Source organism: Curcuma longa, chromosome 11 (assembly GCF_044706935.1).
Source record: "Curcuma longa cultivar G26 ecotype Majalengka, Jawa Barat chromosome 11, ITB_CL_G26_1.1, whole genome shotgun sequence".
In the NCBI taxonomy this organism is placed as follows: domain Eukaryota; kingdom Viridiplantae; phylum Streptophyta; class Magnoliopsida; order Zingiberales; family Zingiberaceae; genus Curcuma; species Curcuma longa.
In genome coordinates this window covers 7,951,958-7,970,961 of record NC_133871.1, presented here as the reverse complement: position 1 = coordinate 7,970,961, position 19,004 = coordinate 7,951,958, and the positions used below count along the sequence as shown (strand labels likewise).

Here is a 19,004-nt window from a genome sequence, read left to right as displayed (position 1 = left end):
AATTATTATATTTTTTTATCATACCGATTAAATATTCCGTACATGTAAAGAATATTTTTTTCCCGATTCAAACTAAATTAATATGAGCGACCGGTTAAATCAATTTTAGAAAACAACTGTCGTTAATCGCAAATGACCGATTTAGGTATTATTAAATTGATATATTAATGTCAATTCTATTTTTTTATAATTTCTTAAAACCCGATTAATTTTAAAAATGATTATTTCGATTTCATCGATCATAAGATAAACTATAAATAAATCCTACGAACGGTCCAACGTGATATATTTTTAAATTTTTTAAATATAATATCTTATAAAAAAATATTATTTGTTTCATTTTAACAGCTACTTTCAAAAAAATATAAATAAAATGCATATATTTTATATTAAACAGAATATCAAAATTTTACAGAATTATTTTAGTAACATATAATTAGTTGACTATATTATTAAGATTTCAGAATAGTTAGATTATAATAAAATAGTATAATTTATATTGTTATATTAGAGAAAATTTTGAATGCAATTTGCTTTTAAAACTATTTATATTATATTGTTATCAAAAAAATTCTTTAGGTGATTTGAAAATTTTCGTCTGATAGGTATTTTTTAGTAAAAGAACAATATTTTCCTTTAAAAAATAGATTAATAATATTTAATTCTATTAATAAACTCCATTCAATGTTTCAATGTTATATATTTTTAATAATTTTCGGAGACAATTTACTTCGATTAAATTCAAAATACAATTTATATATCTATTTAAATATTGATCTATAAAATATTATTATTTTTATGTTGCAATTGCACCATACCATTTAGAAGCATCTTCTTTTTTTATAATTTAGATCTTATTTTTAATTAGTCATGGTCTTATCCTCTAATTTGATAAATTTAAAAGTACAAGTAATTTCTTGTCTAATAATCAACGTCTTAAAATTTTTATTTCATTATAAAAAATATCATATAATACGTCGTGCTAAACTTGGAACATCCTCCTTTAATTCTTGTTCATGGAATTTAAATTAGGTCACTCAACCCAAGCAAATTATTGATCTTACCTAAATAATTTATTCTACATCAAATATCAAACATAATTTAAAAAAAATCTAATTTAAATAACATTTCAAAACAATTAAAAATATTTTTCTCTCTGAAATCAATTTTACTATATATTTTTTAACGATTTGTTAAAATTTAAAAGGATGGGTAAATAATTAATAAAATTGGAAGTTTATAATTCAACTGTTAAAAAAACATGAAAAGTTCAAAATATAATTTTGGGTGATAATTTTATGTTTGAAAAATCTTTAACATTTAATGTTTTTAGTCACGTGGAGGAATTTAAAGTTAAATTGACAAAACACTAATGTTGTGTTGATGCACGCCGTGATGCAATTGGAAAATCAACAATGACCCTACTTAGAAGTAACCATCATGATCCACGACGATTTCAACTTTCCAATATTCCACATCGTCCCTATCTATTATCAATCAATATCACAATCGGGATTATGATACGATAATAAAAGATAAATATGAAAAATTTAAATCTCATTTAAAATATATTATATTTGAAAATTTTAAAAAATTTATGATATTTAATCGTCTATAAAAATCTAAAATTGAAATAATTGATTAAGCTTCAAATCAAGTGAGCAACTCGATGAAGCTTTAGACAGATCAAACAACCAAATTAGTCAAGCAAATAATAATAATAATAATAATCCACGTAATTCGCCACGTCATCTTTTCCATCTGGGCCCTACCATTCTAAACAATGGATCCATTATTGCAATGGCATATCCAAGAGAATGATCAATATTATACAAGTCCTTTAACCAATAAAGTTAAAAAAATATAATATTTTTTTTCAAAAAATATTTAATTTAATTTTATAAATAAAAAAACCCCGTACCACGCGTTCTCCGCACCTCTGGCCACCACGTCACCATCTACTTCTCATATTAATATTTCCTTAGTTATTTTTTAAAATAAAATTAATGTAATTAAAAATACTAATTTGTTTGCTTACGTCCGGCATTTTATTTAATATTTGACAAAAAAAATATTTAAAAGAAAAAAAAAGGTTAAGACGCACTAAAACGGTGTCAGGGAGTGCTATAATTGTGCAAATTTTTTTAATCAGAAGTCCTGTTTAATTTTAAAGAACAGTTAGTCCTACACTTCATTCATCAAATAAATTTATATATAGTTAAATTATATGTGAATATAAAATAGGTGGCCAACCATTAAATTATTAATTTATATTTCCTCATTAAATATATAATCCCTTCGTTTCTTTAGGATAAAATAATTATATACCTCTAATCGTTCCACTTGTTGAATTATCTGCGAGACAGCGACTTTAATAGGATTCCCACGTTCAAAACCCACAGGCTTTTATTTATTATTTATTGTTATTCTAATCCTTTGCTCCATAAAAAACTTTTATAATCTTTTATTATTTTAACTTGAAAAAATATCCTTTATTTTTTTATTAGCATCGCAAACACATTTTATTTTTTAAAAATAAAAAAGAAGTTCTATATCTTAAATATATTTTATTCTAATATTATTATAATCAAATTGAATCGGATTTTACCAAACTAGAGTGGGTTTTATCAATATTTGAGCAACTATGACTAATATTATATATAATGAATTTAACTATAATTACTTTGTAATTTTAAGCATATTAAAACAAATTTAATCAAAACTGTCGTAATATTAGAGAATTTTTGAAATATGATGTGCCATCTTGATAATTTTAAATTCATTGGAAATCAATCTACATTTCGTTTATGGCAATCATAGTCGCCACGTCGGATCAGATCTATCACACTTGTGTCAATTTATTAGAATTCTGTGACTTTTTTTTTAAGCTCGGAAAGTGGCAAAGGTGGCCACGATTTTAGGTACACAAAGAAGAAGAAAGTGGATTGGAAAAGGTCACGCTCATTGCCATGGTCCCCTTCCTTCCTCCCTTTTACTTTGAACTTGTCTCTAAAGCAAATCAAGAAAAAAATAATTAAAAAAAAAAGTAGGTGATGACGTGGAGGCTCCTCGTCAATTTTTTTTTAAATATATTGCAAGAAACACAATGCCTAATACTCAACTGAAATCTCATCGAGACACAATGATGTTGGGCAAAAATCAGAAGCAAAAAAAAAATCAAATAGACACTCTATTATGTTTTTATTAGAAGATTTTGTTTGTTTTTATTTTTACGTTATGGCAGAATTGAATTGATCATTGCAAGACAAAGATCAAATTTTAATAAAGCTGAGAAAAATATTATTCCCATAATGATCAACTACAACTTCTTGATTTATTTTTCATAGTTAAAATGATCGTAGAATTGTTGAGATGATGAGTTTCACTAATTTATTATAATTAAAAACATATTTTTATTTGATTAATTATTATATTATGAATAAAATAATGAAACAGATCAACTCATGATGATGAGACGGACCAATCCATCAAACATATGGCATATGCGAGGGAGGAGACTAGCTTGCCCACCAACTTTGTTGATTGAAAAATTTTCAATCCAGCTCAACCTAAAATAGATTACGGATTAGACAAACCAATCTAGGGACCTATCAAAAAATTTAAAATAAAAATTTTAAATTTGAATTATATTTTAAACGGGTCAATTTAAAAATTTTAATTTTAAATTATGATTTAAACGGATATTAGTTCATTATATTTTTTACTTTAATTTTATTTTTGAAAAAATAAATAAATATTTTTAAATTCGTGAACCAATTTAAATTCATCACGGACTGATCTATGCGGATCATGGATCTAGACGGGTCAAATAATTTGAACCCACTTTAAAATAAATTGATAAAATTTTAACTCTATCTATTTAAAATTATTTAACAGGATAAATCGATCTAATAAGTAGAGCTGTAAGCTCGTCAATTTGACGATTCTAATTACTAAAGAACACACTCTCTATCCTAAGACTATTTTAAAATTAGTTTATATATAAAATATTATTATATTAAAATTATTTTAAAATTTGTATAATAATAATTTAATAATTATTACATCTATCGTAATTGTTATAATAATATTAAAAATAAAAGTATTTTTGAAATAAATAGTTTTGGGGTCTTTTCTTAGGCCGGGCAGCTTATTTGGCATCTGGTTTTGCCTTCGTCTCTGCCCTTTGCTGCAGTGCTGCGGGGGGAGTGGGAAAGAGGAGGCGCATGGATTAAGCAGGAAGGGAGGTCATTTCTTCTGCTCCAGAGTTTCTTCACATTTCATCTCTTTATGTCGCCGCTGTTATTCTTCTCATTGCCAATGAGAATCTAATGCCATCTTGTTGAAGGTGTAGAAATGCCTCCATCGCTTGGAGATCAAGAGTTTTCTTCTTTGTTAAGAAAAAGAGGTTTATCGTTTTCTTATATCGAAATCTTGCTAGAGTTTATCATTTTTGGTGTTTTTGTGTGTGTGTAGATTCTGCTAGTGACTGTTCAGTGTCAAACAGCTTCATACACGGATCTAAAAAATGATTAAAACACCAAGCCTAGAGATCCTTTTAGGTCTGCAACAATGTCTAAAGTCCCAATACACGAGAGTATAGAATAATACAAGGTGATTAAATCCTTCATTGGCATCCATAATTAGCATTTAGGTAGCTAGCATTGCTCAAAGAGACTAGTACATTTGTTCGAGATGGTCTATACTTGTGATTGATGCTTTTAGGCTTCCAAATGCACTATACAATCTTATATTCCAACTCGACACAATCTTACTAGTTGATAGATCTCCCAATTTGTCGTGTTTCATACATTCTCGATAACTTAATTAGTGCCTATGAACAAAGTATTTTGTTGATTGGACTTATTGTTTTGCTAATCTAACAAGATGTTTTGTTGATTAGGTGTTAATATTCCCAGACTTGGTGATTCACAATTCAATGTTTCCATCATGAGATTCAAACTTTTGCTCTCTTTTGCAACTCTGTTTCAATTCTATTTCGTCTTAACTAACTCAGTTATACGGCTATGTAATGTCTTTAAATCTATATATGTTTTCCTCATAGCTTATATAGTGTTGCTAATTTACACACGTAGGCGGATCGGTAGGGGTTGTAGATGATTGAACGCCCACCGTCTGTTTCTGTGGTCGTTGTTTCCATTTTTATTTATTTTATTTATTTCTCATTTGAGGCTGCGGTCGTCCAGCGAGCTGGTCGATAAAAGGGTCAGGGTCAGGGTTTGGCCTCCCCCTCTGCTGCTTCGCTTCGGGCCTCTCTTGCCCAATCCACTCCCTCTCGCTCCTCCCCAAGAGAGCGGGGGAGATGGCGACCGGCATCCCGTCTGCTCCGCCAGCTCCTCGTCTTCTTCCGCCGAACGCGGTCACTTCCCGAGACCTCAGCGGATCGCCGGCCATCGTCGGTTTCTCCAATGGGCCCTTTGCCGGTGGTGTCTCTTATCCATTCGCTCACAGTGGACGTCTGGCGAAGCAGCTGAGGTCGTCGCGTTCGACGGCTATCCGGTGCTCGGCGACGCCCACCACTGCGCACGAAGCCTCAGGTACTTGTTTTAGTTCCGATTCGATCTTAACAATCAATTGTTTGGATTTTAGATTATTTTGTGGTATGCCACAAGCTGTAGTGAACTCTCCGTGACAGACTATAGTTACTTTTTAGATTAGGTAGCATTGGTTTTAATATGAGCTGTGGCCTCAGGTTCTCAACCTTTGGCATTGTAATTGAAAGGTTTTATGAGCAGGAGAAGTCTTGTCGAGCATGAATATGTGGAAGCTAATCTGATAGCAAAAACTTGTTGAAAGCGTTGTCCTCAACCGAAGAAGAGACCATTTATTAAAAAAACGCTGTCCTGTTTATCTGAAATTGTTGAAAGAACCTACAGAGAAGAATTTGTGAGCACGTAGAAATTGACAGAAATCAATTATATGCTCATACTTATATGAAATCAATTATTATAGGATAGCAGTCATTATTTATCTAAATTTCTAATTCAATTGTTCACCCAATTCTATATTATTTTTTATGAGTAAATAAGTAAAGTGGAAGAAGATTATATGAATTCATCTCAAGCACATTGAATTTGATTATTTTTTATTCAATTACTAATTAATATACTTCTATCAAAAGTAGAAAAGTAAATAAATAAACTTATCTGAATTGATTTCGACATGCTGTAACCCATGCTGAAATGTGCGAAGTATCGACATGACATAATACAATAAAATTTAATTCAACTATCTACTTATTATATTCATATTCAACTTCTCTTCTTTTTATTCTTCCTCATGTGCTTCTTCCCTTCGTCTCCAATTCTCCACCAACAGTGTGTGCCGACACTTGATATGGTATCAAAATTATATTGTTTTAATCTTAGACTAATAAGAATATTCAAATAGGACCTAGACCTAGTTGCAAGAAATTGATTTATAGGTGAGTGTTTGGAAGATGATATGGACAATACTTAATCTAAACTCTTAAGCATGTCCTTGGTAAGTTGTCTTGGTTCTTGAGCCAACATAAAAATATTTTGCACATTTCTGGTAACTAAAGCTTCAAAATGTACTTAATTGACTCTTTGAATCACTCGAGATGTTGCGTAGATACTTTTAATCTTATGCTTGATCGACTTCTCATTTCATGTTTCATTCATGACCTTCGTGGAGTTAATCTGGAATTGATATGTTTAGCCGACCTAAGTGTTCAGTTATGAATCAAATTTGAATAAGACTTATGAGCACGCTAAAATCAAACATCAGATATACATAGTTTGTTAGTCTTGAATATTTGTATTAACATTGCTTTTATATCTCATTTGGAAATTGTGGAAGGTTTACGTTGCATCAAGGTATTAAGATCTCTTAAATCTAATTACAAAGTGAGGTGTGCACCTCATGGAAGCAAGGTATACATTACAATGATTCAACATATGAATATTTTATAGTCAAAATATTGAGAAATACTCATGTAGTATTCCATGATATTTACTCATCAAAATAGTACCTGTCCCTTATTTGTTAAAAATAAACTGGCATGTGTGTTTCTGTTCACTATAAAGATGACTGTGAAGATTGGGTTCAATTGTATGAGAAGCAGTACCGAGAAAGATATTGCCCAGTGCAATCTAAAAAATGAAAAGAAAGAAGGCACCATAATGATAACGCAAAGCTAAGAATAAGGTAAATAATGAGTATAGCCGGTCATGGATGTTGTCAGCAACAGTATAAAAAAGAAGATAAAGAGGAGATGCTAGAAAATAGATGACAAGGCATCAACAGGCAACATATGTTTTCCATTTTGGAAAGAAAGTGAAAGGATATTAGTTTCTTCTACTCCTAATGATCTCAAATCCTAATAGAGCAAACTAGAGCAACAATCTATATCATAACCTTGTCTAGATGCAGTCCTATCACTTTTGTAGACCTTAAGCTGATCTAGATGATGTGAGATAAATTTAACAGAATTTCCAGATTATATTCTGTTTGATTGGAAGCAACTTATGCTTAATTAATCTTTATGGAAGGTGATACAAGATCATTGTAGACTGCTATAAATTAAGTTGATGTGAATCTTTCTTTATTGTTCTTACCATGATTTCATGGCATGGTACAGGATTTCAGTACACACACTCATATTCATCCTTCTTAGCCTCTAATTTTTTAATATCTTGAATTTCCTTTTTTCTCTCTCTCTTTCCTTTACATTTTAGTTAAATTATCCTTTTAGAGGGCACACTTTTCTAATATGTTGCAGTATCAAAGAAGAAGTCAACAACAAGAAGAGATGTAAGGAATATAGCAATTGTTGCTCATGTTGATCATGGGAAGACTACCTTGGTGGATGCAATGCTAAAGCAAGCTAAGGTAACTTGACGTCTGCATCAACCACTAAATTATCCATTGACACTCCTTTTGTGGTTATATGGATGGAACACTTCCATGAAGTGTCTCATTCTTTAGAAGTTACAAAAGATTGTGTAGGGTAATTAGGGATTCCTTGAGTTTTTTCTTGAAAAAGTTTTTGTCTTCTTTGTTGATATTTTGAATATGGATAAGATGGATATATAATAAGCTCTATTGTTACATCTACTAATTGATTGTGATTGAAGAAATTAAATGATAATACATGCTAACATAATCCTTGATCGAAATACTAACGATGAACCTGTACATGTCTTCTATTATATACTAATTTAACCAAGGCTTCAATCTTATAGAGTAGAATTGATTGGTTTTAGCATTGTTCTTTCGGATGTCAGTTATATAAACTATGAACCAGTAATCTGCTCAGGATAACAATACCATACTTGTAAATGTTAAACTCTATGAAACCTCAGTGCCTTATTTGTCACCTATCTTACCTTTGTTGTCAGGATATACTGCTATCTCTATATTTTTGAAATTAAATGATACTACAATTAGTTGCTTTCATACTTGCTACTTAAACTTATCATTTTTCTCGTGCAAAAATCTCATATCATCTCTGATGATTGCAATTGCATATTTAATATTAATGTCGTATTGCATATGTTATCATTTGTACTATACATGGCCTGCCATATTTTTGATTTAGAATATTTATTTGTCTACATTTTGTATCACTATTATGTTTCTGTATGTTTTCTTCCTAGTACACAGCATTTTCACATTAAAAAATTGTTGGTATCAATTTCATTCCTGCACAATGTATATAGAATCAAGTGACATCCAAATTAACATAATTCATGAATGGAGACACCCATACAAGAAATTTGTCATAACTGGAACGGTGTTCACTGTTTGTGTTTTTTTTTCTTTCACTTATGATAGCTTGCATGGATTAATTAATTATGCCAGTGACTAATTTCCATCATCATGACATGTCTTTCAGGTCTTTCGTGATAACCAAACTGTACAAGAGAGAATAATGGACTCAAATGATCTAGAACGGGAAAGGGGAATTACAATACTTAGCAAAAATACATCAATTTCCTACAAGGGTACTAAGATAAATATAATTGACACTCCAGGACATTCTGATTTTGGTGGTGAAGTTGAACGGGTTCTGAACATGGTTGAAGGCGTTCTTCTTGTGGTACTGCCTTGAGTGTTAATTATGTAATTTCTTATATTTATGAGCTATTAATCCTTTTGATTGTATTCATATAGTCGACTTGTGTTGTTCAAATTAATACACGAATGGATATGCTTTTATTGTTCAGTTGTGGCTACCCAAATAAAAGTCATGGCATATGTGATTGCTACAAGTTTAAATCTCTTAACTCCAAATTCCTAATTAAAATGCATGGAACTAATTTATGCAATGCTTCAATCATGGAATATATTTCCTGTTTGCCATTAATTTTCTGAAAACCAAATGTTATGGTCAAATTGCTATAGATTGTGGAATTTGTGCTCCGTTTTGGGTGGTTGTTGGAGTTGGGTTAAGTTGCTTGAACTAGTTTGAGTTCAATTAAGGTGAATGGGGGCTTGACTGAAGTGGATTCAGTTCTATCAAGTTGTATGCAACTCGTTTGAGGTGAATTAGGTTGGGTTTCTGCCTGATGTGGTTGATGTTTCACAGGGTGAAAGGGGTTGGGTGGGGGGAACAAGGTTGAAATGGGCTATATGGAAGTTGGCTATAGGGAAGTTGATGAGCTAAAGTGGTGTTATGTGGAAGGTTGGATTGAAGTGGGGACTATGCCTATGGTGCTGCTTAGAGCATTGTGCATCCATATTTATAATTTTATTATGTCCAAAAGATCATTCCATTTCCATGTGGCCTTTTATAGGCCTCAAAGTAAGTGCTGGATCACTTCCAAAGCACCATGTGGTTGGGATTCCAAGCACAGACAGCTTTTCTTTGGAGCAATTTCTCCATGATCGGACATGTCTTGCTCCCTTATTGGCTAAGCCTGAAGCATTTGGACTGAACTTGTTCATATAGTGTGGAGCCATTGGTTGGTACGTGTTGGCCATCTATTGGCTTCTAACATAGTGGTTGTTTTTATCCACATCACCAAACTAGTTAATTGTTGGAAGAATATTTTATTGGCCCCCACCAATTTTGATGCACAAAAAGTTTGTCACTTCAGCTTCTAGATAACACTCTAGGCATACAAGCTGATTGGTTAATTGTAGACTTGTGCCACTTCTCCATCCATTGAATCTAGTAGTTGCATCATTATAACATATCACTAACTTTTTCTTAGTATTCTCTGGTGTATATATCTTCAAAAATCCACATCTCTGTTTGCTTACATATAATCTTCAGCTTCCATTTCCAGTAACTAAGTAGTAGTTTCTATTTCTGCAGGTAGACTCAGTAGAGGGCCCTATGCCACAAACAAGATTTGTATTGAAGAAAGCTTTAGCATTTGGTCATGCTGTTGTTGTAGTCGTGAATAAGATTGATAGACCCTCAGCTCGCCCAGACTATGTGATAAATTCCACATTTGAACTTTTTATTGAATTAAATGCAACTGATGAACAGGTAGTCTTTGCGCTTTGATTGATCTGCTTTAACTTTTAACTTGAGGAATTCTTATCCACTTTACCTGTCAAAACTCAAGTTATTTCTTGTGTCTGCAGTGTGACTTCCAAGTGATTTATGCAAGCGGCATTAAGGGGAAGGCAGGATTATCTCCAGACAATCTTGCTGATGATCTTGGGCCACTTTTTGAGGCTATTCTTAGATGCATACCAGAGCCCAGTATTAACAGAGCTGGTCCAATGCAAATGCTTGTCAGTGCTTATTTTCTACTTTAGTTCTCATTGTGTTACCCATCCTTATTGTCATGATTAGCTCAAAGCCTCTTGTAGTTTGGTCCATCTTCTGATAGATGGGCTATTGGCTCCAGGTAGAGGGTCTGTTATTCAGGTGGATATAATCTACTTACATATTTATTTCATGAACTTTTGAATCGAACAATTTACCAGATCCAGGAACAAATTCAACTTTTTCGAACTTCATAAAACTCGGAGAGATGTCTAATTGTCTTGCCCAAGTCCCTACTGATATCTTATTGTCCCTGGAAAGTTGATATACTGGAAATCTTCTCAAGTCAAATATAGACTAATAGTTGATGAGGTTCTTTATCTTTATAATAAGTTTATTATAGAAAAGCTTTAATAAATTTCTATTATGTTTTTGATTCTGTCACAGGTATCAAACACTGAATATGATGAACATAAAGGTAAAATAGCAATTGGAAGATTGCATGCTGGTGTGTTGCAAAAAGGCATGGAAGTGAGGGTGAGAATTCTTCAACTTGTGTATTTTTAATCTATAGTATCACTGTAATATTCTTAGTGTTGTTTATTGTATGACTATACAGTATCATTTTCAACGTGCTTACTTCATTTCTTTGTAGTGTTCTTAACTTCTCTATGGAGGAATTTCATTTAGAACTTTGTTGCGAGTCTATACCTAGTATGGCTTCCTCTGAATAAACAGTTCTGTTGTCTTCCTAGTTAATAACCCTTAGTCACTTTGCCCCTACTGTGGAATATATTTTATGGCAAAGTAGTTACTGAATTTCATTTTAGCAAATAATAGAAGTTGAATTTCACAATTATTATTATTAGTGAGATTAATATCATCGAAAAGATAAAGAAATGCTAGTATTGGATAATTAGAAGCTAATATGGACAAAATTAATATACCAGAGATGGAGATCATAATATGCATGTGTGAGGTTATTAGAAAAGTTAAAATGGAAATTTCACTCTCAGGGAGCAATCAGTCGTATCTCCATTTGGTGATAAGGTGAAAATGGATTAACATGATTTGAATATGTCCAACTACTAATAAGTTTTATTGAATGAATTAAGGTTTGAAGGTGTGATAGTAGAGGGCATCAAGAAAATTCTAGGCAACATGATAGCTGCCCCCAAATAGTTGGGACTGACATGGTTCAATTTGTTGCTACTATAGATAGTAGTGGCAACCACTCATTTGAAAAAAATCTTTTTTGGGGGGATACAACATTCCTTTATTACACACCATTTACCTGTGTTATGCATTGTGCAACCCTTTGAGACCATAACCTTCAAGGCTATGTACTCTTTGAGGCTACAACATCCTTTATCATGCTCTCCATTGCTTTTTTCTCCTTCTTAGACAAGCTATGTATAGCTAGAAAGGAAATCATTTGGTGTTGATAGTTTCATCCATTATTAATTTTCTTCCTATGCTTGAATTCTAATAGGTATGCACTTCAGATGACACATGCAGATTTTCAAAAATCAGTGACCTATTTGTTTATGAGAATTTCAGCAGAGTTCCAACTGAACAAGTACAGGCTGGTGATATATGTGCTGTTTGTGGTATTAATGATATTATGGTTAGAATCTCATCTTTTTGTTATTATGATATTTCTAGGACCTAAGGAGAAATGGTTGTCACTTGTCGCTAAACTATTTACCAACTTCATATTCATGTTGTTATCACTTATGGTTATAATTATGTTGCAGATTGGTGAAACAATAGCTGACAAAAGCTTGGGGAAAGCATTACCTACCATTAGGGTGGAAGAGCCAACTGTCAGAATGTCATTCTATATCAACACTTCACCTTTTGTTGGCCGGGAGGTATAGTTAAATCAATAGGGTTATGTTACGATGGTCAAGGAAGTGCTTCACCATGCAAAAGAAACATTGTACAAAGTGTGATTTTTGAAGCATATTTGAGCATCTTAATGGTTTTAAAGTGTGCAACCTCAATGGTTGCTGTGAAATCCATGTAGTCTGCTCTCACCATTGACTACACTCTCTTCATTGTTTGTCATGCTTGGTTATTTGATTTTGACCTACAAGTCTTCCATCTGGCCCTTCTTGGCATATGTTTTAAGTAAATCAGATGAATTTTAATAGTCCATTTCATCAGTATACATCATATAACTAATTTTTCATGCAATTCTTGTGAATGTTTTTTGATAGGTCAATCAATTAGGTAACCTAAGACCATTACCGAGTTGCTAATCTTATTTATTCTCTTCTTGTTGATTTGCCTCCTTATGCATTTCACAATCTATTTAAAACATTTTGAAAGCTTAGCAATTGATCACATTATCCATCTTGTATGTTGCCATGTCTCTGTATATGAATACTAAACAGTAATATTCACACAAAATGCCTACATATGTTTTCTGTAAGTTACCTGCAATGCAATCAATATAGCACCAAACAATAGAGTATGCTGTCTTCAAGTCCAATTACTAAAGACTCATGGTTTACTGTTTGCTATAGTTATATATAATAAACAACTTATGTAATTAGGATTTGTCAAGGCAGATGCTGTTAATATTAGACATATTGTTGCATATGCTTGAATTTTCTTTTTAGGAAGAGTTTCAGATTCTTTGACATTTTGAGTCTGAAAAGAAAGTTCTCCATATGAGCATGATGAAGGTTCAAAAAATTGAGCTTGTTTCATTCTGAAACTTCTCAACCGTAGACAATGAATCACCAAGAGTATCTGTATAGGTAAGCAACTTTCTTTTAAATGAGATAACCTCCCTACTGTGTATTTGATTTTCAGGGAAAATATGTAACAAGTCGAAATCTCCGGGATCGACTTTATCGTGAACTTGAAAGAAACTTAGCTATGAAAGTAGAAGATGGTGAAACAGCTGATACATTTATTGTTAGTGGGAGGGGGACACTTCATATCACCATATTAATTGAAAATATGTAAGAATCCTCGAGCCTGTGATTTAAATAAGAAAACTAAAAGTTGATAACCCACTTTTCTACATTTGCTCAGGAGAAGAGAAGGTTATGAATTTATGGTGGGGCCACCTAAGGTTATCAACAAAACCATAAATGACAAATTGCTGGAGCCTTTTGAGGTAGAGTTTCCTAGTGATCTCTGCAAAAACCAAAAAAAGGAGATATGTTGTCTTGTAGGATAGGTGTATAATTTAGCCCTTAAATTTTTTTTTTTTTGCAAATTAATGCTGCAGATGGAAATTCTATTGTTATTAAATGTTCATGCAGATTGCTACAGTGGAGGTGCCTGAAGAACATATGGGACCGGTTGTTGAACTATTAGGAAAAAGGCGTGGACAAATGTTTGATATGCAGGGGATTGGGTTTGTCTTCTCCCCTCTCTCAATTTTCACGTGTTCACTGCATTATTGCAGTTTTTCCTTGTATGGTTGTTTATATAAATATTTCTCTATAATTTTATTATCACATTTTATAGATGCTAATCTTCGGTAATTCAATTGAGAAGCTCTGCCAAGTTCATATATGAATAAAGATATGATTTATGCTTGCTATTCTTGGATTTTATCCACAGAAAATGTCTACCACTAAGCTATCCAATTGTGAAGGATTATCCATTTGTGTACTATTTGCTTGTAATGTTTAACCTGTTTATTTTTCTATTTGACCTCTTAATTTCCATATCGAGTGCATTGTATATGCAAGTTCAATTGCTTGATTCCTTTGCAGATAGAAGTGTTTTTCTCTCACAATCAAATATTCATTAGTCCTTTCGGCACAAAGTTAGTTACCACTTAACACCATAGTTTTTTCTATCCTAGAATAATTACAAGCCAACAATTGGATCAACCGCTTCTGAAAGTTTTAGACCTGTGAGTTTGCCACTATCTTAGTTTCAAGTAATTTGACATTAGCAGTTCTATGTGATGCAACCTCTACACCCTATCTTTATCATGCTGCTCCATAAATTTGCATTCTCCAATGTTTGGTGCAGATTATGGAAATTTTTTGTTAGTAGAAAATGAGCATTTGGGCGAAAATTACCTCTGCTCAAAACAAGAAAATGTGGTCTCTTTAACAGCTCAAAATTGCATGGTCTTTGTACTGGCCCATAGTTGGACCATTAAATACTGGCCATACTGGGTGGTGTTGCTGAGTATCTGTGGCTTTTATTTGTTTTTTATGTGGAGTCTCATGATGTTAGAATCTGTAATAATGATGAATAAACATCAAGCAAAGAAAAAGCAGCAGACGACATTTTCCAGGGATGGCATCTTTGCTCTCTGAAGCATCTTTTTCTCACTCTTGCACATTCTTTGGCACTGCCATCATCATGATTTGCTGGCCTACTGCATGTGTTATGCCAAATTATGACAGCCATTGTAGTGCATTTCTGTGATATATATTCTTGAACTTGGTTGGCCACTGTTCTCTAGGTAACACCTAGCAACAATTAAAAACTTACATAAACTTAGCTTGAATTTTGTGCAGGACTGTGTAAGTTCGTTTACACAGCCTTATAAACTTAGCTTGAATTTTGTGCAGGACTGTGTAAGTTCGTTTACACAGCCTTTTTATGATCTGTCTTGTGGGATATGTTGAGCAACATCTTATTTATTATATTTTCTTTTCCTTTAAGAAATACTCATGTAATAATTCTTTCTTTCTCATCTAGAGCGGAGGGGACATCACTACTTAAATACAAAATCCCTACTCGTGGACTTCTTGGATTGAGGAATGCTATGCTGACAGTTTCTCGTGGCACAGCAGTTTTAAACACAGTGTTTGATGGCTATCAACCGTGGGGAGGAGATATTAACACCCGTGATCAGGGATCTTTGGTGATATCATATAATCTGATACTAGTTTTTCTTTCACCAACCTTTATGGTGCAGTTGGTCACTGAAGTATGAAAATTCCACAGGTTGCTTTTGAAGAAGGAACTACTACTTCTTATGCCCTTTTTAGTGCACAAGAAAGAGGCCAGATGTTTATTGGCCCTGGTATGGAAGTATATAAAGGTCAAATAGTTGGCATCCATCAGCGTCCTGGTGATTTGTCTTTAAATGTATGCAAAAAGAAGGCTGCAACTAATGTACGATCTAACAAGGAACAGACAGGTACTTACATTAATTTATACATGAATTAGAAATTTCAAACCATACTTTTCTCCTTCGCATGTCCAACACGCTCATTCATTTCTTTTTGGTGGACAAATGTCCAGTGCCTACTAATTTTGTGAATACTTTTTTATGCCTTATGAAGCATCTACTTTGCATTGCCCTATGGATCCTTCATAAACTGAAGATTCTCGGTAAACAAGGGATAACTCCATATGTTGATTATATATTTGCTATTTCTATTGTTACTGAAAATAGAAATTATCTATTAAATTTGTCACACTTGATTTGTTTAAATTAGCTTGAATGGTGTAGCATGTGTGTGATCTTTGTTCTTTTCAGTTTGTCAAATTCTGATATTTTCTGGCATGTCTTCAGCCTTAGTTCAGGAAAAGAAACAGTTTTTAGTTAGAAGTGCATGAGACAGCTCTTTAAATTGGCTCCAAAATAAGTTTTGTTACTAGGTACACTAACTAATTGTATAATTATTTTGATCTACGTCTCTCATTGTGTGGCCAAATGAAGACCAGTGGATAACTTAGCCATGCTATTTTTGTCACATGTTAGCCAACTAGTCAGCCTCACTACCTCCCTGCATCAGTCTAGGGAACAATCTTTCTCTTTGGTTTTGATCTGTGTCTTCCCCCTTATAAGAATATGCTATGAAGTCATCGTATCTTCTCCATCATGATAAGATCAGTGAATGTATCCACTTTCAGGCCTCCTTGCAGTGGAAAAATTCCCTTGTTAGGATTCTTGTTTGCAACTACCATCCATGATCACAATGTTTCCTTGCGCCCCTGCGTTTTGCTTCCTCCCAACTCTGCGCCCTTCTCTCATGTTTACTCTCTGTTCATGCTCTTCCTTTCCACTCTGATTCTTGCACCTCAACCACAGTGTCTTTTCACTCACTTCCATGGCTTCCTCGAACTTGAATTGCTGGTTAAGGCTTAAGGTGTCACTATTTGTGGTGGTTGATTTGGCAGCACAGATATGTATCTTCTAGTCTGCCCATAGTATTTGCATAAACACAGAAATTTGTTCAGGATAGGACCTCTGAATCATGCCTAGAATCAATAGTTTCTTTATTCATTCATTCAAATTAGGTATTTAAGGAAAATCAGGCTAAAAATAAAGAGACGTATCTAAAGGAAGAAAAAAAACATTGAAATGAGAAGAAATTTATTTTTGCATGGGAGGCATAGCAGCCGATCTACCTTATGGTTGGATAGATAAATGTATATATTTTGCAATTATTAATGGTTACAAAAAGGTAGATTTTAAAGCTAGAGTATCAAAGCATCACTGCATCTAGTCGTTTTTGTCTCATGTTGAAGTACTGTGAGGTTTCAAATGTCATCTTCCACTCATCTTCTTTTGCACGATGTAAGATAATATCTATCTCTTCCAACATCTTTTTTGTTTGGAAGTTGATATTAGATTTTATTGCTCTTGACATCTCCCTCCCTCAGACTAAAATGACCATAAATAGTCTTCTCTTGATATTTCCTCCCGTGGAATAGAGTTGGAACTCTAATTTTATTTTTAGTCCACGATACTTTATCACATGCTGACTGTTGCAACTTCAAAAGATAGGTAGTCATTTTTTCTCTTACAAAACGTTTCTATTTGTTAGATGAATGTCAGAACTTTACCAGGTCTTCTTTTTAACATCTTCTGCACATCTCTTGAGGTAGTATTGGTACATAGAAGAGTTGTTGCTTCAATGTTTCATGAGAAACAATGAAAGTGTGAGGGAAGCTTAAATTTTAATATTTTATTTGCAAAAATAAAATATTAGATTTGAGCTCTATTGCACATAAATGTGATGGTTCCGACCAAATTTAAAGGAAGAGCAAAATTGAAATAAGATTTTGTTTCATCCTCCCTCTTTTCCTCTGAAAGAAGCATAATTATAAACTGCCACTGGAGAAATCTGTCACCTTATTTCTGTTCTCATTTCCTTGAAACTGCCGCTGGAGAAATCTGTCACCTTATTTCTCTCCGCATTTCCTTTCCTCATGGGAAACACACTATTATTGTCATTCAAGTTTCAGAAATTTGATCATGTGATCAAGCAGCAAACATCCACAACCAGCCTAGCCTTGCAATATTTAGTTTATTGTGGTTGGCTTGGATGTTTATTTGTGCATAGCTGTTATTTCTACTTATGCATATGGCCCAAATAAATCTTTCTACCATCATTAAACAAACATAGTATCTAACCATCAGTCTGCATATTAAAACATATTCTATTGGAGATTTTTCATTTCATGTTCTCTTGTGTTGTGTTTGTACAATCATCTAACTAGACGTCCCTTGCAGTGGTTCTTGATACACCATTAAGCTACAGTTTGGATGACTGTATCGAATATATCCAAGAAGACGAATTGGTCGAGGTGACTCCCTTGAGTATCCGCATGTGCAAAAACCCAAAGCGGCTTGCTAAGAAAAGGTGAAGGATCAGGCTGCCATGTTGTCGATTTTTCAGATACTTCCATTGATAGCCCTTGTGCGGGGGCAATATTTCATAGTTCCGTGAACTAGCTGCGAAGCTTAACTAGGCAAATACACCTCGTCCTATTGCAACATACACAAGACCGATACAATTTTACACCACTACAAAGCAATCTTACATTTATATTCATAGATTTATAAATGACTTTGGAACATGTTTATTATTCAAAGCATGCATCTTTTGTACCTCAAAACATGATGTAAAAAAAGGCTCAATTCCTGGTACATGGAATTTTCTTGACACTCAATGCAAGAAATCTTGTTGGAAGAAAATTGTTTGATTGGATAATTATTGAGGTGATAGTGGAGGGATTGAAATTTTCACTTGTATCTTTATTTTTCATCCTTCCACTCTTTTATTTTCACAGTCAATGGCAGATTCTGGTTGATGGCTGGTTGCGAGGAAAGGGTTTAATGATATTTTACTAATTCTCTAATCATATACCTTTAAATCGTTCATCTCGGTTAAAAGGTATTTACTTTAGTAAAAAGTAAAATTCATTATCTTGTCTCACACAGTCAATTTCATGGTCATCTATGAGGAAGTAAATTGAGAAGTTGCAGTTGACCACGATGAAAGAAAATATTATCTCAATTTTATCAAAATTTGATTCTTGTTTACTTCAGTAATTTTTTTCTTCATAACTA

General features: G+C 33.0%; 1 protein-coding gene across 1 annotated transcript; it reads left to right on the top strand.

Moving 5' to 3' along the window:
* Positions 1-5,250: 5,250 nt before the first annotated feature.
* Positions 5,251-18,629, top strand: LOC141839881 (putative elongation factor TypA-like SVR3, chloroplastic). The gene is made up of 14 exons (XM_074727730.1): positions 5,251-5,558; positions 7,766-7,875; positions 8,882-9,085; positions 10,307-10,483; positions 10,582-10,734; positions 11,156-11,245; positions 12,201-12,335; positions 12,466-12,582; positions 13,532-13,683; positions 13,757-13,841; positions 13,990-14,084; positions 15,395-15,560; positions 15,644-15,839; positions 18,165-18,629. Exons 1-14 carry the CDS (start codon positions 5,324-5,326, stop codon positions 18,296-18,298), a joined length of 2,049 nt encoding a protein of 682 aa, XP_074583831.1. The 5' UTR covers positions 5,251-5,323; the 3' UTR covers positions 18,299-18,629.
* Positions 18,630-19,004: the final 375 nt, after the last annotated feature.